Source organism: Sceloporus undulatus, chromosome 4, assembly GCF_019175285.1.
Source record: "Sceloporus undulatus isolate JIND9_A2432 ecotype Alabama chromosome 4, SceUnd_v1.1, whole genome shotgun sequence".
Classification (NCBI taxonomy): domain Eukaryota; kingdom Metazoa; phylum Chordata; class Lepidosauria; order Squamata; family Phrynosomatidae; genus Sceloporus; species Sceloporus undulatus.
In genome coordinates this window covers 162232945-162253311 of record NC_056525.1, presented here as the reverse complement: position 1 = coordinate 162253311, position 20367 = coordinate 162232945, and the positions used below count along the sequence as shown (strand labels likewise).

Here is a 20367-nt window from a genome sequence, read left to right as displayed (position 1 = left end):
GAGGTACGTAGTGGACTTTTAAAAAACAAAAACAAAATCTGCCTGGATGAGATTTAAATAAAAACAGGTGACAGTAATTACTAAATTTCTCTTTCTCAACGCATCTCAACATTTCCCATGAGATGAAGCAAACCACAAAACAGTAGGTAAAGTGCCCCACCTAGTGTGCAGCACTGCATTTAATATCAAATTTATAGATTACAAGTCCTTTTACAAAAATACTAGGACTTCTTATTGGTACCAGTCCCACCTCTGTCCTCGCTTAAGAACAGAAATAGCTGGCAGACCAGATTTACCCTAACCCTGTGCTTCTTCCTTCTCAATCCGCTCCAGACAACTGGGGGACTCTTCAGAGGTTAAAGTGGTAAACTGGGTGCAAGAGAGAGGAGGCTAAAAGGAAGCTCTGCTATATTCAGAAGTAATCTCACATGACTCTAAATGGAGACCTCTGGTTTTATTTCATTGTGTTTGAAGACCTGGAGAAGTCCTGCAATCGCTTCAATTAGTCCAGAACTCACCAAGTGGAAAGACAAGTCACTGTTCTCCAAGCCTGTCACCTGTCTGTAATAGGGTGGCAAGAAAACTGACCTGCCACATATATTGGGATAGGAAACTGTTGGAAGCTAGGGGCTACATTGGACCGGTCTGGAGAACGGGGGTGGGCGGGTATCTACTACACAATGTCCAATAAAATTTTACACCAATTTCCAGATCAGTTCCCATTGTTTTTTAAAGGATTCTCCTGGGTATAAAATGAGAAGGAACCCCCCCCCCATGTCCCCTAGGGGCACTGGGCATATTTTTGAGCCAATTTTCTCCTCCAAATTTTGGAAAACTGAGAGGCCATGGGACCCATAAAGAGGGTCTCGGGGGCTGTATATAGACCAAGGAAGACAGTTTCCTCACCCTGATAAATTTGGTAATAAAGTGTTTAGAATCCACCAGAGCTGAATCCTCCTGACAGATGCTAGAGTTTCAACTGCATAGCACAACTGATCTCTCTCATTTACGGGTCTCAACTCAAGATTTGCAAGATAACTGACAACAATCTTGGGATGCAATATGAGAAGACAATCATTTTGCCTTAAAAGAAAGACTGTACAATTTTCAGAAGCAGAAAATTAACACAATCAGAAATAGTTTTATTGTGAGGGTAATGCCAAGCAATCAGGGGAAGGATCTCAAATACATTACAATCTCAAACACAGAATTGGTGTGTGACTTCAAGATGTTTCCAGTTTATGGCAACTCTAAGGCAAAACCATCACAGCATTTTCTCAGCAAGATTTGTCCAGAGGGATTTGCTTTTGCCTTCCTCTGAGGCTGAGAGAGTGATTTCTTCAAGGTCAAACAGTGGATTTCTATGGCTGAGTGGGATTTGAACCCTTGTCTCCAGCTCTACACCACATTGGCTTTCTCAAACAGTTACTCATATAAAAGACCAATATGAAGAAAACACTTCAGTATTATTCAGGCATGATCCGTATTACCATCAACATAATCATTATTTAATTATCTAGGTATTTATAGCTATTGAGAACCATTTATTATGGTTAACTATTCCACTGAAGATCAATAAAATGCTTTCACAAACTCCTAGGAGTAGTCAAGTATTTTCTGAAATTTTTCTAGATGAACATCCTTTGGAATTTTTGCTTCCATTCAGACTGTATTCATATAGATCCAAGTCCATTAACTGCTTCTCCAGTTTGTTATGCATATACAGTTGTTTTCTTGTATGTTTACAATCCACTATGAATACATACATTTCTATTTAGGTCTGCATTTTTCTGATTGTTGACCATTACTTATTAATTGTATAGTACTGTTTTATTGAGAGTGCAATTTTATGTGGTTGGTGCCAAAGTTGTCACATTGGGCTACTGTGTTTCCATATATGTTTCATATGATATACTATATATTGTTCTAATTAATTGCTTCCGATTTATTCATCAGCTATGGTTTTGCTTTGTATAATTTACTGTAAGGGTGCCACTTCTCTCTAAACTATACCTGCTGAAATTTTATTAAGACAGCTTGGCTCATGTAAGTTTTTCTGTCACATCCTCAAAGATACAGAAGTTGCACACCATCTTTGTAAAGAGTGTTTTGTTATTGTATGTTTTCAAGTATGTGGTGACCCTAAGGCAAACCTATCACAAGGTTTTCTGGGGCTGAGAGTGTGTGACTCCCCCTCCAGGTCACCCAGTGGGTTTCCAGAGTCGAGCACGGGATCGGATTTCCTCCGATGCTCAAGCCATCAACCATGCTGACTCTCAAAGAATGTTTTACCTGCTCTTTTTTATTTCACTTCTGGAAAGACGATACCTCTAAGCCATAAATAAAACCAGCAGGGTGTTTTTTTGCTTAAAAATTCAGCCCTAAAATATTTTTATGCAAAAAGATGTTGAATTGCTTCTCAGCGAGAAATGTTTGGATTCTAATAAAACTCAATCCTTCCTTCCCAGTTTTTTTCCCCAGTCTTTACATTCAAGATGTAAGCCAATTCAATACAGCAGGTGGAAGGTTACATTTACACTGAATAAATGTGAAACAATTCCCACCTAACTCAATGATATCAGACAAATCATTATTCTCTTGTCTAGCCGAAATTACAGGATAGTTTTTGGAAAACAGCAAAGTACTAATTCTATGAAGGCTACCTTGGCCATCTTTGGAAAAGAGTGGGAGAGAAATGTAAGGAAAACAATAAATGAAACAATCCAATTAATGGGGGGGGGGGAGAGAAACACCCAAAGCATTGTTTTAAAGTACAATACAAATGTCCAAACAAAACTTTCCAACTAGAAATAACCAAGGAAACAATTCAATAGTCACAGAATAAAATCAGGTATTTTTCCAAAGTCTGGCTGGCTTCGTTTGTTGTAAGACACCAGGAATACAAGAAGAACTATTTCTCAGATCTCCCTATTTCCTTTTATAAGCCACCTAACAAAGGAGTAACAAAAGGAACAATAGAAGCAATTTTTAAAAGAATTTTGGCTGATGAGCATCACTCAGCAATATGACAAATGGTTCAACTTTAGAGAGGACCTTTTGCTCTTATAGGATGCCTATCTGTAGATAGCAAAGCTACTTTTGTTATATCAAATTTTGTCATCCATAACTACAGCCCCATTGATTATGCTGTGGCAGAAGAATCTGTTCCAGGAGGATATGAATTTTCAAGGTATTCTAAATGAACATCCAGGGTGCCATATATCGATCGCAGCACATTTACAACTTTTTCTTGTATGAGTTCAACTTGTTCTGCAGGACAGTAATCATCCAAGCTGGATCTGCAAAGAAATTATAGTAATTCCTTTAAGTAACTTGCAAAGAACACTGTTATAAGATGGCAAAAGGCACAGTGGTTTTGCAGGTTTGGTTGACTTCTTATTTAAAATCCAGCGAGGATTTCATTTCTCATATAGATTTTCCTTGCTTCCAAAGAAACTGCGGCTACAATCCTAAAAACACATATTTGTTCAAATCCCACTGAATTCCATGGGACTTACTTCTTGCTGGATATGCGTAAGGTTGCATTACCGGGGATTGGATTACTATCTCATTTTACCGCCTGCCCTTCCCAGAAGGCTTAGGTGACTTACTTGCAAGAGGAGTTTTCTATTTTAGGTTATCCAGAGCTTAGCATACCATCTAAACTGTGTATCACTTTTATTGTCTTGTTCAGTGACAAATATTAAAGTTTTTATAATAGGCTTTGGGTGGTGAAGGCAAGAAATATGTTCATTCTTATTCTATCAGGAATTCTACACTGATGTGTGTGGCTCAGTCTAGTGGGAAGAGCCAGAAGAATTAATATTGGCTACTGAACAAGACTAAAATGTCAAAATGGTTCTTCCCCTTGCATTATTGTTTTGTTTAGATGCATGGGTCATTAACCTTTCCCCAGTTAAGGATTTATACCCAACAGACCATCACATCTATGGACTATGTATTTATTATATATGGTCTACTGATTGTTCGATAGATCTACTGTACATTTTTAATATTTATTTATCCCATTGCAATTAATTAATTTCCCAACTCTGCTTGCAATTTACTAGCCTCATAAATCAGATCCTATATTCTCCCCTCCCCCTTTTTTTTTTTTCATTTTAACTAAGGCCGGTGGCAACAAGCCAGCTTCATTAACAATTTATAACTGGCTTGTTGCCAGTAAGTTGAAATAAGATTACTGCAGGTTCAGATGATAGAGAGCACCAGAGTTACTGGAAAATAGAAAGAAAAGTACAGTGGTACCCCGGGATACGAATGCGCCGCCTTACGAAATTTCCGGGTTACGAAAAAAATCCATTGAAAAAAACTGTTCCGGGTTACGAAGGTTATTTCGGGTTACGAAAAAAATTTTGGTGCTTTTCGGCGCTTTTTCGCACGAAATCGCGGCTTTCGCTATTAGCGCCTATGGCTTTTTCAGCTTACGAAGATTTTCGGGTTACGAACGCGGCGGCGGAACGAATTAAATTCGTAACCCGGGGTACCACTGTATGAGGCTACAGTTTGGGAAAGGAAGAATGTATGAGTCCGAAGTCTGCTTAACTTTATTGTGGAAGTGATAAATCTTATGATTCGGTGCTAAATACAAACCATGGCTGGAATTCAGTATTACAGTAACAGATGTGTAACTTTGAGTTATAAATCCATAACTGATCCATATTTGTGAATACTATGTAGTCACAATTGTGGAACTAGTGCCATGATCATGAATGCCTTCCCAAGCCTACTTTACCTGGCATCAGCTGTGCAGAGAGAAGGGGTTCTGTGCTTCTGGTGAACAGGGCATGGGAGGAGGATGTTTCCACTCCCCTCCCACCAGTGAGCATAGCTATAAAGACTTGTGACAGAGACACTATTTAGTTACACATAGGCAGGATACAGACCGCCTAAAAAGGGAGGTCTGCCGGCGCCTTGTTTTGCTGTGCGAGGGACAAACTGTGTGGCTCCCTCGCACAGCAAAAGGAACCGCAAAAAGCAGGATCTTCTTGCGGCGCCATTGTGACGCCGCAGTGCACCAATGGTGCACTCACAGTGTCACAATGATACCGGAACGTGCGGACACTAAAATGGTAGTGCCCGTGTGTACAGGGTGCTGCCATTTTGATACCATCACATTCTAGGGGTGAGGGCGCCCTCAGCCAACCCCTAGCACGTGACGAGGGCGCGCTATAGGCCCGTCTAGATTGGGCCATAGATAACTAAGCAGGTGATGGAGAATTCTGTCTCATTTCATTATGTTTAATCTGAACCTGTAATTTTACTGTGACCAAACCTATCCTCAAAGCATGCATAACTGAAAGAGACACACTAACTGTAGCTGCACATGACCTATCGAGTGTGGTCTGTTTAGTATACCACCCTGCAGACTAGGATGTGTCCCTGTTCCAAGCTTACCGGGCTATTGTCACAAGAGTTGGCTTTGGCAAGTTCCTCAAGAGATGTTTTACAGACTGTATAAGACCCTCTATCTCTTTCTCAGTGCTAACATGATGAGGAATTTCTGAGTAGTCACATGTAAGTCCAGCCTGATGGACCTGGGGAAAAGGGGGGGAAAGGACAATGTAAAGGAATTCATCATGGCATAACTCAGAAAACAGTACAGAAGCCAAAGGAAAAGAAAAAAGAAAAAGTAGAAAATCCTTAAGAATATTAATGAATTTAAGATCTAAGGTTTAGATTGTGTATTTGTTGTTGCTGTGTGTCTTCAACTAGCTTCCCACCTATGGCAACCCTAATACGACACTATCACAAGGTTTTCTTCATAAGATTGATTCTTGGGTGGGTGGGGGGTTATCACTGCCTTCCTTTGAGGCTGAGAGAACGTAACTTGCCCAAGGTCATCAAGTGGTTTTCCATGGCCAAGCAGGATTTTGAACCCTGATAGCCCAGTGTCCTAGTCCAACACTCTAAACATGTTTGCAAATATCACACTTTACATTATTGGCTGAGATCCAGTGGCCATGTTCAGATATCACAACACACCACTGACTATTGTGTGGAGGGCAGGGCAGGAGCGAGGGGATAAGTTTAGTCTCCTTTTTGAGTCAGCCATGAGGAAGAGCTTGAAAGATTTTACCTCCACTTTTAACTACAGGGTTGTCACTTTGTCTGAAGCCAGCAAATTTAGATTAATCTGAAATTCAGTTTATATGACAACCCCCCCTCCCCAATAAACTATGGTTCATTTGAACAAATCAATTGTGGCTTATGAAGCATGCCTAAGATTAATTACAGTTCAGGTGTTAGACGTAACACTGCACTGCAGTTAACTGAAAACTCAAAAACATCTCTTCCTTATGGCTGCATTAGAGGAAGAGAAGGGGGAAAGCACAGAAAACTAAGGGAAGGCTATATTTGTCCCTGTCATAATAAATAATAATAATAATAAATTTTATTTATATACCGCTTTTCCACAGATCAAAGCGGTGTACAGACAATTAAAACCATACAATTACAGAACTCTAAGCACAATCATTCAACTTCAAGGGTAAGCAGGGAATTGATGGCAACAGGGTAGATAACTTCATTCTTCAGCGGGGAAGGCTTGACAAAAAAGAAGAGTTTTAAGCCTCTTTTTGAATGTTTCTAGGGGGGTTGTCAGACAGAGCTCCTCAGGTAGATCATTCCACATCCGTGGGGCCACCACTGAAAAGGCCATCTGGGATGTGGCAACATATTTGGAAGGTGGAATTACCAGTAAGTTCTTCCCAGATGTTCTGAGTATGCGGGGCGGATCATATGGGGAGATGCGGTCCCTCAAGTAACTCGGGCCCAAGCCATGTAGGGCTTTATAGGTAGTGACCAACACTTTGTATTGCACTCAGAAGCGAATGGGCAGCCAGTGAAGATCTTTCAAGATACATGTTATATGGTCAAACCTGGACGCACCAGTGACCAATCTGGCTGCCATATTTTGTACTAATTGAAGCTTCCGGATTTGGTACAAGGGTAGCCCCATGTAGAGCACATTACAGAAATATAATCGAGAGGTTACCAGAGCATGTACCACAGTTTCAAGGTCCCTTTGGCCCAGAAAGGGCTGCAGTTGGCGTATCAACCGAAGTTGATAGCAAGCGCTTCTGACCATCACATCTACTTGAGATGTCAACTGCAGAGACGAGTCTAGAAGTACTCCTAAACTGCGAACTTCGTCCTTCAGGGGAAGTGTGACCCCATTTAGGACAGGTGGATAAATTTCCTTTCTAAGGCCTGGGGGACCTATCACCAGTACTTCCATTTTCTCTGGATTCAGGCTGAGTTTGTTTTCCCTCATCCAGCCCATTACCGACTCCAGGCAGGCATTCAGAGGAGAGACGCCATCCTTAGTCACTGCATCATTCGGGGACACAGAGAAGCATATTTGGGTGTCATCAGCATACTGATAACACCGTGCCCCGTGTCTCTGGATGATCTCTCCCAGTGGTTTCATGTAAATGTTAAACAAAGTGGGGGACAAAATAGCTCCCTGAGGGACACCAGATATCAGTTCCCTCTTAGAGGAGCAAGTGTCCCCCAACTGCATCATCTGGAATCTGCCCGAGAGGTAGGAATGGAACCACTGCAGCACAGTGCCCCCGATGCCCAGCTCTCTCAGGCGCTCCAGAAGGATACCATGGTCAATGGTATCGAAAGCCGCTGAGATGTCCAAAAGCGACCGCTCTCTTGATCACCTATGGTTTACTGTGATCCCAAAGTCAGCTACTATCCAGGATGCAAATGCCGCATAGTAAAAAGTCAGTCTAGAAATTTTGTAAAAAATTACCATCTCATAATCAGGGGGTTCCATTCGATTTTTCAAGCTGCACACAAGAGGAAGTAGATTTTTCATCCTGTGGGAAAAACATACAAATACCCCAAACCCAGTACATTAATTTCAAATAAAACAATCCTATGCAAGTACTATGAACTCCAAAACACACTACAGAAATAATCTAGTTTGAGGCTGATTTAACTGCCTAGGCTCAATGCTAGGGAAGTCTGGGAATTGTAGTTTTGTGAGACATTTTGCCTTCTCTAATAATCTACAATTCCCAGGATTCCCTAGCACTGAGCCAGGGCAGTTAAAGCAATCTCAAACTGGATTATTTCTGCAGTGTATTTTAGACCAAAGACACACAGCAGAGTTTTACTTCATGGACTGTGCCCTTCTGCAGGCTGGGAAATATTCCTTCTCCATCCTTGTCCTTATCTAAACAGTTACTGCAGGATTCTTCTAGAAAATCCATGTGAGATTAAATGGCAAGCCTGACCATCTGAAACTTTCACAGAAGCATGAGAATTAAAATTATAATGGTGCAGCACATAAACTGCCTCTACTGAAAAATAGTGCATTTTGGGGGAGGGGGTGTCAGGACTTTCTTCGTATTAATGCTTTGATCATTGAAAATGATTTCACAGCTTTACAACTTTTTCTTAGATTTCAAATGGCTTTTATTTTGTTTTGTGAGCTGCCTCGTGAATCCAGCTGGAAGATGGGAAAGAAAGGCTTAGCTTGTTAAAAGATCAGTTGTAGCATACAGGAATTTTGATTCACAAAAGCTGATGCAAAAACCAGCTGATGGTTATGCATGTATTTATTCTTTTCAAATTCTTGTTGGGATTCATCAGCTGGCCAAGCCCAGAGCTTAAAATTTTACTTTTTGGGGGCTACAACTCCCAGAATTCCCCAGCAACCATGACTATGGGCAATTCTGGGAGCTAAAGTTCAAAACTTAATTTCTCCAAGCTCTGTCCCTGCCTGTTTCTTAAAGTAAGTATGATCTCTATCACATCACATTCTTAAATATATGTTTACAGTAACCCTGGATGAAAATTCAAGGCTAACACAGTTACTGTACCCGGGATGTGAAGCCCATCTTTGCAAGTTCTCTTCAGTGTCGTCATCACACAAATCAGCAAAGGCTGCCTCTAGATCCTCCAGCTGGTGGATGCGATTCTCAACACAGTCAAGCAAGTCTTCCTTTAAAAGAAAAAAAGCCAACAGAATCCTGAGCAAACCTAAGGCACTTTGACTCAATGGTTAATTCTTGAGTTGAGGAAAGGGCTTCCTGCAAACTCTGTAGATGTTGCCATGTTGTTGTTTTTTTGGGGAGGGGGCATTTCCCTCCAGTGTAGTGCTCTCTGGAATATATTCTGTGGTAGGGAAGAGAAACAGAATCACTGAAAGGCTCTCTCTATGTGGTTAAAGCATGTATAGGCAACTATAGCCTTCCATATATTATTGGACTGGAAATCCTATACAGTGGAACCTCGCCATACGCTGTCTTTACATACGCGGACTTGAGTGTACGCGCTCAAGCCGCGGGGCGCGCACAAGGCGGAAGGGGCGGCGCGTCCCATTCAATTGAATGGGCGCGCGCGCCCGTTGCGTCCTGCGCCGCCGCGCACGAGCCCCATTGTTTCCAATGGGGCTCGAGCATAGGCGGAATTCGCCTTACGCAGAGGGATCCGGAACGGATCCCCCGCGTAAGGCGAGGATCCACTGTAATTCCTCACTATTGGCTATGTTGGTGAGGGTTGTGGGAAATCATGGGACAGAAACTACAGGTGCCAACCCCGAAAAAGATAATTCCACGAGGTCTGTGACACCAACCACCCCACCAAGTCATGAGACCCTGGAATCGGTCTGAAAATGCTGGGTGATAACACCAGCTCTGTTTAACTCCATGATGAAAAGCAGTTCTCTCTAGGTATCATTAGCATTAAAGTAGGACTGAAATCCATTGGCATTAAGGATACATTTAAATTTTATAACACTACTGATTGCAGTAATATTGGGGTCAATATCCTTTGGTTCACACCTACTGGTTTCATTTAGAGATTTTCATGTGCAACACTACCTATGAGATCGTCATCTTGAACATGACTGGCAGTGTCAACTGTGGTGGTCTAGGCCACAATCAGAGGGGAAAGGACATGACTAGTTCCTTTGGCAAGGAAGTTAATTTGTTTGGATAGGAGTGTCCAAAATGCTCTTAATGTAGTGGCTAACAACAGAAGGGCATAATGTGGATACTCATAAAAATTCCAGAGCCAAAAACCATTTAGAATAACAACAACGAACAAGTACATGTGTGGGAGAATTAAATGTTTTCCCTTTCTGCTTGAGGGAGTGAATTTTGTTGTGTCAAATTTACACTCATGGTAAAGCTCCATGCAAATTAATGTAATTTGTGAGAAAAATAATCTCTAAGGCTCTGCTACAAAGTAAACAGGCTAGCATAGTTGCAAATCAGTCACCATTTCCCCCTTTGCACCGTCTCATTCAGATCCCCAAAACACCATTTCACAGGCTTTCTGAGGAAAACAAAATGGACTACTTCAGTCTCTTCTTCTGCAGCCACTACTAACCTCTGAGGAACTGCTGTTGGGCTTCTTAAAACTGTACAATTCTTGCAAAATCTTATATTCTTCCTATTTTAACAAAAAGAAAAGCAAGCAAATTATAATACAATAGCTGTATGCTTTTAACTGACAGACTTTTTAAAAACTCCCTTCCTTGTTTTTGGAGCTGTGTCCCTTCAGGTTGTTTCTAACTTACAACAACCCTAAGGTGAACCTATCATGGGTTTTCTAGGCAAGAGTTGTTCACATGAAGTTTGCCTTTCCTTCCTCTGAAGGTGAGAGACTTGCCCAAGTCACCTAGTGGGATTCCTTGGCTGAGCTGGGAATTCAAACCCTGGTCTCCAGAGTCATAGTCCAATACTCAAATTACTACAGCACACTGGCCCCAACTCAGTTAATCAATCTTCTGCTAGTGAAGCATCTTTTTAACATGCTCCTGTGCCTGAAGGAAGGCACACTGGAGAAACAAAGACTTGCATTTTTGGGATGCAGAGGCATGCCTGGAGTAACCAACGAAGTACACAAAACTGAAACTGTTGTAAGTGATTCCTCTGTAGCTGTGAGTGCTAGAGCCACCTGCAGGAGGCAAAGCAAACAAGCAGCTGCATCCAGAATCCTTTTTTGGGTATGCCTCGAACAGCATATCAAAGGTAAAATGGCTTGGGGTTGTTGTTTTTTAGGTCAATAGATGCAAAGCTTGGAAAAATTACATTTGGAAGACAGCTCCCAGAATTCCCCAGCCACATGGCCACTTGCTGAACTTCTCAGCCAGCACAGAGAATCCTAGAGTTGTGCTCAAAAGCCTGCTTCAGCAGCTACCATCTCAACATGTGTAGATCTATAGGTTTAGTCACCAAAATCAACATAATAAAAAGGGTGGGGGCAGGACTAGTCCCTGGATGCATTTTGAAAGGAGCCTTCATGAAATCTGCAAAACATTCAAAATGTTTTTGATGAGCATGAAAAGCTTCTGTTTTCACTTTGAACTGATTTTCCACCTTTCTGGGAGGGGGGATTTAGGATAACTAGTGGTGTTGAGGGTTGGGAAGGAAAACCCACTACATTTTGTGGTTTTAACATAATAACTGCTTGCAAAAAATTGAGGGAGGGGGTGGAGTCTGGACGTCATTGAGGGCTCCTTAGGGAATGTAAAACTGGACCCCAAGGGGCAAATGTAACCCATGGACTTGACTTTGTCCACCCCAATTACAAAATCATCACATCATCCACTGATTACCTGAGTGTATATTTCTTTAAAAGGGTTCTTCACTGAAAAGAAATCCAAGTCAATATCTAAAACAAAAGCACTGCCCTTGTGCAATACTTGGAGAATGTCTTTGACCAGCTCTGTCGTCTGGCAGGTGTGATTCCCAAAGGAACAAGATGTAGAGGGATCTTGAATACCAGCAGCCTTCTCATGGACAATCCCTATTTTTTCCAAACCTTCCGTCTCCAGATCTGTAGGGTTGGGGGCAAGGAAGAATCCATCATCTTTTGATGATGAGGCAATAGTGGCATTTGCTGCACTGGCCTCACTCAACTTCAGCTTCTTTGCAGAAGGCAGAGGATGACTTTCCTCCCAGTTGCTAGATGGTCTGGAAGGATTCACAAGGCGGACACTCAGATGCAAAGACTTCTCATTTTCTAGCTGATCAGCAGGAACATAGAGACCGTCAGAAAGGAAATAATTATCTGTGCTTGTGACCCTGCAATAATAATGCATCTTAGCAGTTATGTAGCACATTTGAAGAACAGATGGAAGATATAAAAACATTCGGGGGGGGGAGCTGGGGGGGGGGGGGCGCAAAATAAGAACACTGGTCTTCCCCAAAGGAAATTTTCTTTCATTCCCGTAATCTCTAGCATTGAGGAAAGTTGGACATTAAAAATAATTCACAACTGAAAGTGTTGCATTTGCTGCACCTCTGTTCCTTAGGTCACCTTGTCTGCTGCTTTTCCGTGGATGTCTAAACTATATTTCTAAATGCTCAACTGAGCAGAATTCTTCCTGGAAGGCAATGCCCACATTTTGCCCCCTCCACAGTAGCTGTACCCTTGGAAATGGCTTGCCAGAACAGCCCATGATCCCACCCTGTTTCATCTTCTCTTTCTGAGGGTAATAAGAATGTAGAAAAAATGCTTCATTGGGGGCTAAAACACCCAGAATCTTCCAAACACTACTGCTAATGGCCTGATCAAATTTTGGCTCAATCACCCCCCCCCCCTCAATTTTTTTTCCACTTTAAACTGTGTTTGGATTGTTATTGCCCTTTAGGTCAGAAATCTACTGGTAGCACTTTGGATGATATCCTTTAGATCTCCACGGGTGTACATCTTCCAGTGGTTTCATCATAGCAACACAATGACTTTTACCACCTAAATTATACAGCTACAAAGTGGGAGGGAAAAGGCCCCACAAAGCCTGGGAAAAAAATAAGGTATTTTTTTAGAGAGTCAGATGTTTTTGATGTGCTGATGCAGCCTGCTGGGAGCCACGAGGGCAAAATAATGGCCCTCCCTCTCACCACAGTCGCCTATCCCAGATTACTACTATTTGCTAACTATCAACCCTTATTTCTTTGGCTCAACCATATTTTCTTATAATTTAATGGTATATGGCTATAATAGCTAATTTGTTATAACCCATCTTGAGTACATACTGAAAGAAGGAAGGAGAAGCATTTTTCTAAACAAAGATTTTAAACAACCATTTGTTTCTTTTGCTCAAAAGAGAGAACTCGGACATGGCTGTAGGGCTACAACATTTAATTGGGAGTAAGCCCAGTTAAACTCAAAGAAGACTTAGAACCCGAACAGACAGACCAAAATAAAGCTGCTTTGGGCCACTTTGGAAGTGTGCTGTTTAAATGACGCATGTGTCCTAAGAGGCTAGAAGCCACACCAATGTGCAGCTTTGGCGCAGCTTCTGGCCTCTTAAAATGTGTGTGTCATTTAAACAGCATACCTCCAAAGTGACCCAAAGCAGCTTTATTTTGGCCTGTCTGTTTGAGCCCTTATTTTTGAGTAAACACACATATAATTGGGCCATGAAGATGCTAGACAAAATACAATAATGTGCAGCCTGAAGTGAGAACACATGCTACCACTCCTACCAGCCAAGTATATACCAAACCTAGCTCTTTGAACACTGCTAAACAAACACAGGCCACACTTACCTTATTGTAGTGGTGGAAGTGTCTTTACCTACTAAAAAGTGATGGGTCCCTTCTTCAATTTGTTGAGCCCAGACTGGATGTAACCATATAACTTGTGAAAAATGGCCAGCATATACAGCAGGCATAATCCAGTTTTCAATACTTAGTTCACTGTAAAAGAACACAAGGTGACACAGATTGAGGAAAGCACTACTGTCGGAGAATGTGAGGTGCAACTCTCTCTGTCATAATATATCTAATGTGTAGCACATCCAAAAGAAAACAGTAGAATGCTTTAAAACAAATCCAATGGGGCAACAAATGCATGAGCAAACAGTTAGGAAAAATTCAACTAATATGGCAAGGAAACAAAGGTTCAAACTGCAGAAATAATACAGCTTGAGACGGCTTTAATTGCCCTAGCTCAATGCTAGGAAATTCTGGGAATTGTAATTTTGTCAGACATTTAGCCTTTTCTATCAGAGAGCACTCACAAGGAAAAAAAAATAAAAATGAGAATGGAAGGGAAAGATACAATATTTTGAATTATCTCAATCACAAGAATGGCCAGCCTCATCATTGATTTCCAAAGACTTTGGATAGGGAAGGAAGTAATCTTTGTAAAGACAGTGTCAGAAACAGTGTCCCAATGCAGGCAGAACATTTCATCATGGTTAGTACTAACTAAGGCTTTTGGCTATTTCTGGCTAACCCTCCAATCAGGTGTTCAAACTACGGTTTATTGTGCTGACTTGCTCCCACATGGTCTACAATGAAACACCAGAAAGGCAGGGAAAATTCTGGAAAAAACAGTTTTTCCACTTCAGTAGAGATACAATACCCATGATAAAGGTAAGTTTAAACCATGATTTCGCATCTTGCTTTGGAATCACATCTTAAGAAGTCATGTGTACATAAAAATAAATGTGCACAGGTCTGAATATTCCGATATCCCATATATAGTCCTTGAATCAACTGTGATATACATAAGATTAGATTTTACACATGTACATCCCAGTCAGGAACAAAACAGAAAAACTGAAAAGCAGATATTCAGAGTGGAAGAATGAAAGGAGACAAAGTCCCATGTGCTATGTGACAGTCAAAAACTTTTCTTTCTTAAAAAGACTTTTCTTCCTTAACGTTTTTTAAGATACAAAAGCTTTTGACCACTGCAAGAGTACATGGGACTTTGTCCCCTTTTGTTCTTCCACTACATCCTATTCAGACATTAATTGACTGCATGGATATCTAAGGGTAGGCACAGCCATTATATGGGATGGTTTGAGTCTCCTACTTCATGGAAGATGGCACTTTGAACTGGATTTATGGTTTAGGGCTGAGGTGGGAATTGTACAGCTCTTGCTGAATTTTAGCTCCCAGCAGCCCTCACCATAGTTAGTTAAGATTGATACGAGTTACAGCTTTCAGCCACTAGCATGATTCCCATTTCTGGTTTAGGGATTCATGTATAAATCTTACATTTCATAAGTGACAATCCACTGGAAAAAGTGCTCCCTGCACCAGGAGTTTCACAAAACTTGGTCAGACTTTAACCTCTCCAAACCACAGCCACAACCACTGAAGGCTGTAAGTTTTTTTAAAACTGTTGCAAGTACAATTATTTTTTTAAAAAATACAAACACCTTGGGGGTCTATTTTAAAAATTGATTTATTACTGGATTTACATCTCTACTATGGGTGTTTCCACACTGCAGAATTAAAGCAGTTTGACACCACTTTAACTACCGTAATTCTGTCCTACAGAATCCCAGGATTTGTGGCTTAGTGAGGCACCAGAGCTCTCTGACAGACAAGGCTGAATATCTCACCCAACTACAAATTCAAAGATTCTGTAAAATAGATTCATGGGCAATTAAAGTGGTATAAAACTACTTTAATTTTGCAGTGTGCAAATACACCCTATAACTAATTTAAAAAACAGATTTCGGTCGGGAGTCCTTTAAAACCTCCTTCCCTTGGCTGTCTTTGCCACTTTAAACTGCATCAACACTACCAACAAGCAAAACAAAATGGTCTGTAAAAAAAGTATTTCAGATGTCTAGATAATGAGCAGGATCAGCAACAAAATATTTTGGTGTGGACAGCTCTAGTTCAGGTTTTCAGGCATCTTCCTGTACCATCTTCTAGGACACCCCATTCTATTCCACCATCACCTGTACTTTTTATTCCTGATTCCACATTCATATTTTGATTTTAATGTGTAAAGTTGTTTTAATCTTATGTTTTAAACCTATGTGCTTAATTGGTTTTATGTGTTTAATTATATATTGTATTTTAACCTATGTTGTACTCCTTCCCAAGTCTTGAGAAGACAGGCAAGAAATAAATCATTATCATCACCACCACCTAGGAGTATATGGTCCACTGAGCACACTCATCCCTTAACAGCTTCCCATATACATCTATACATACATACATAAATGTGCGTGTGTGTATGCATGCCCTCCTTATCCATGGTTTTTTTTTATCCACGGATTCAAGTATCCACACCATGAAAATATTCCAAAATAGTATAAATTCCAAATAGCAAACCTTGATTTTCCATTTTATATAAAGGACGCCATTTTGCTCTGCCATTATATTTAATGGAACTTGAGCATCCACAGATTTTGTTATCCGCATGGGATTGTGAAACCAAACCCCAGCAGATAACAAGGCCCCACTGTGTGTGTGTGTGTGTGTGTGTATTCATTAAATATTATTTGTAATTCTGTAAATCATACAAGCCATTGTATTCCCTATTATCATGTATGGATGTGAGAGCTGGACAGTTAAGAAACAAGATAGGAAGAAAATCAATGCATTCAATTCTGGAGAAGAGTGCTGAGGATCCCATGGATCACCAAAAAGACAAACAAGCAGGTCCTAGAGCAGATCAAGCCAGAGTCTCCCTGGAGGCCAAGATGACAAAACTGAGGCTGTCATACTTCGGGCACATCATGAGGAGGGAAGACTCACTCAAAAAAATAATAATGCTAGGAAAGTTGGAGGGAAGTAGAAAGAGAGGAAGGCCACATGCTAGATGGATGGACTCTATTAAGGAGATCATGGGTATGAGTTTACATGACCAAAGCAGAGCAGTGAAGGACAGGGAGTCTTGGAGATGTCACCATGGGTCCAGAGCGACTTGAGGGCAGTTAACAACAAAAAACAAAAAAAGCCTTTCCACATTGTACATTTGAGTAGCTTTAAGTCTCATATGCCCTCTTCTGGCCATTTAGTAAAAACACACTCAGAACTATCTTGCTTACTACAAATGGCAAGTGGCTTTGGAGACTGGATGATTCTTGGGGAGAGAGAGAGGGGGAGGGAGAGAGAGAGGGAGACTTTTCCAAGATCTTGCCAAAATACAATTCTGTGATGTTGGAGTGGTCCAAGGATGGGGTCAGGACACCAAAGCACATAAAAAATATGCCATTCAACAACTGCAGCAGAGATGGGAGGATCCTACCTAAACAGAGCTTCTTTGTCAAACACAGTGTCTGCAGGCATATTCACTGGGATGAGAAGGTCCGGGTGAGAATCCAAATGGACAAAACTGATGTTGCTGGCAGGAAGATGTTTTGAACCAATGGCTCGGTAAATGAAAGGAAGAACCTGGAATAAACAGGGAAACAAGTATTTAAATTAAGGGAAAGCAAAGAAAGTCAGTGCAGTACAACTACTGATATACAGCCCTAGTTGTAGTTCTATGGGCATGAAGGGAGAAAGCACTAGAAAGGGGGAAGTGACTATTACAGTACTGAAATAGTAACTTCTTTGCTTTCTGATGGTTCAGTGTACACAAACTTTGTTTCACGCACAAAGTTATTTTAATTTTTTTTTAAAATTGCCTTCAGACTATGTGTATAAAGTGTATATGAAACATGAAGGAATTGTGTGTTTAGATTTGTTCCCATTCCAAGATATCTCAGATCTGTATCTTATTGTTTGGCAACGATGTATATATCACCACTATGGTTGCAAAAATTGATCTGGCTGCAAGTAAGTTAAGATCTGGGCACCAAAATTATTTATATAAGAATTATACAGGGGGGATGAAGATACATGGTACCCCATTTGGGGGCTATTAATTTATATTGAATATGATTTTAGATTTTTGCATTTATACTTTTTTGTATTATTTGCTTGTTACCCGTATTCCATTTTAAATGTATTATTGTTACTATATTTTATTTGTTTGCATTTTATATCAATTAAATCGAACTGTGATGGCCTATGTTGTTGTTGGGTGCCTTTGAGTCATTTCTGACTTATGGTGACCCTAAAGCCAAACTATCATGGGGTCTTCTTGGCACGTTTCTTCAGAGAAGGTTCGCCATTGCCATCCTCTGGGGCTGAGACAGTGTGACTTGCACAAGGTTTTGCTTAGTAATTTCCAGGGTCAAGTTGGGATTTGAACCCTGGTATCAAGAGCCATAGTCCAACACTCAAATCACTGGCTCAATGGCTTATCGCTTTCAGCAACAAATAACAAGAACAACATTATGCATATGTACATATATGTATACATACATATATATTTGGTTTTTAAAAAACTTTACTATTTTATTAATTTTTTTAAAAAATAAATGTGTTTTGAAAAAATGTGTACTTATATATTTGTTGTTGTCGTGTGCCTTCAAGTTGCTTCTGACTTATAGCAACCCTATCCTTGGGGTTTTTTTGGCAAGTTTCTTCAGAGGGGGTTTTCTTCTCAGACGTTTCTTCTGAGGTTGAGAGAGTGTGCCTTGCCCAAAGTCACCCAGGGGCTTTCCATAGCTGAGCCAGGATACATACATACACACACACACACTCATACATACATAAATACATTTATGTATGAATGTGTATATTTCATTCATTCTAAAATAAAACAAACAATGCAGAAATCCAAAGCACTTCTGGCCCCAAGCATTTTGGAGAAGGGAAACTCACCTTGTACTATACAGAGTGCAATATTTAGGCAGTACTGTACAGCTCTTTTACACATAACGTGCCCAGAAGTAAATCCACACAAGCTGCATCCACACTGCAGAAACAATCCAGTTTGACGCTGCTTTTAACTTCCATGGCTTCCTGCTCTGGAATTTGTAGTTTTGTCATCCAAAACACACTGCAGAAATAATCCAGTTCCAGACTTCTTAAACTGCCCTGGCTCAATGCTAGGGAATGCTGGGAAGTGTAGTTTTGTGAGACATTGAGCCTTCTCTGTCAGAGAGAGTTCTGGTGCTACAATAAACTACAATTCCCAGGATGCCCTAGCTCTGAGCCAGGGCAATCAAAGTGGTCTCAAACTGGATTATTTCTGCAGTGTGTTTTGGACCTTCCTCTGTTATTTCTATTGAGTCAATGAGCCTATTCCAGTTGGCTCTCCACTGTGTGTAAATTTGACCTGAGCTTGGTTATCTCCTTACATACCCTGCGTAAGTGCATTCTATGGCAAAGCTGTACCCCGAGGACACTTTATTTGCTTGTGCAAAAATGTTCTAGTGATTTGATGACCGACCATAATGAACACTACTGAACACTACTCCACATTGAACACTACTCCACCTTTGCTGCATATGCTTTGACAAGAATGAAAAGGCTATTACAAGTATAGTTTTTGTGGGTTTTTCGGGCTATGTGGCCATGGTCTAGGAGAGTTTATTCCTGACGTTTCACCTGCATCTGTGGCTGGCATCTTCAGAGAATGCTGACCTGGAAAAGACTGGCTATATATAGTATACTGTCTGACCCTGGGTAAGGAGGGATGATGCCCATGTTAATCTGTGTATTGTTCTGTTGCAGATTGCCAGGCCTCTGGGTGGGAGGATATGCAAAAGAGGATTAATACACAAAGGATGAGAGCTCTGGTGTCCCAACAAACTACAAATCCCAGGACTCCCCAGCATGGAGCCACGGCAGTCAAAGTGCCTTATTTCTCCAGCGCAGACACAACGCTTATAACCACTGCCACTGAGATTGAGAGAGAGGGCCTCCTTGGTGGCTGCCCCTAGACTTGAACTCTCTGCCCAGGGAGATCGGAACGGCTCCCTCCTTGATGGCCTTCCACTGTAATACGTAATTTAATTCCTTTTTAAACGGTTATAAATCATGTAAATTCTTTAAATAATTCTTTAAATAATGTAAATTCTTTAAATATTCGATCATGAATTATTTATTAACAAATAATAAAAATAAAATAATTATGATTTAAATAATTATTTAAATATAAAATCATTTTCATCATGTACTTCACACACATACACACCCCTCTGTTTTGAATTGAAATACAAATTAAAATGTATACAAATCAATATAATAATAACAATAACAACTATAATAATAATGATGATGATCTCGGTGGTGCGGAGGCAGCCAGAGGCCTAGAAGCCCCCACTTACGTCGTGATGATCCTCCGCCACCCAGACGGGCAAAGCCGGGAAGGTCCGCAGGGGGCTGGCCCCAGCGCTTCCAGGCCCTCCGCTGTCGCTCATCTCGGGAGCCCTTCTTCCAGCCTTCCACCATCCGCCAAGGCTCTAAGATGGAACGCCTTCCAAGGCCGAGGGAACGCTCAGCCCCGCAACGTTCCAAGGCTCTCGCTCAACGTTCCAAGGTCCGAACTCTGGCGCCGGCAGCGTTCCAGGGCCAGAATTTTGGCGTCGCCAGCGTTCCGGGGGAGGCCTCTGGAGGTGACACCGAGCCGGGCATGGTGGGAAAGCGGGGAGGAGGGGCCACGGGGCTCCTCTCTTCTCCCTTCCGATCATCTGAGCCTCCAAAGCGTTACAAAATAGTTGTGGATCGTTTTATTCCTCTCTCTCTTTTTCCCTCCCTTCCGTTGCAGTTGTTCCCTCCGAGC

The 20367-nt window shown here is 41.2% G+C and overlaps 1 protein-coding gene across 1 annotated transcript; it reads right to left on the bottom strand.

Moving 5' to 3' along the window:
* Positions 1-1121: 1121 nt before the first annotated feature.
* On the bottom strand, positions 1122-20179 carry C4H5orf22 (chromosome 4 C5orf22 homolog). Its single transcript, XM_042461783.1, has 9 exons — positions 19913-20179; positions 16996-17141; positions 13542-13691; positions 11603-12071; positions 10372-10434; positions 8859-8980; positions 7784-7850; positions 5416-5555; positions 1122-3299 (listed from the first exon to the last, which is right to left on the bottom strand). Exons 1-9 carry the CDS (start codon positions 20003-20005, stop codon positions 3143-3145), a joined length of 1407 nt encoding a protein of 468 aa, XP_042317717.1. The 5' UTR covers positions 20006-20179; the 3' UTR covers positions 1122-3142.
* Between the last annotated feature and the right edge of the window lie 188 nt (positions 20180-20367).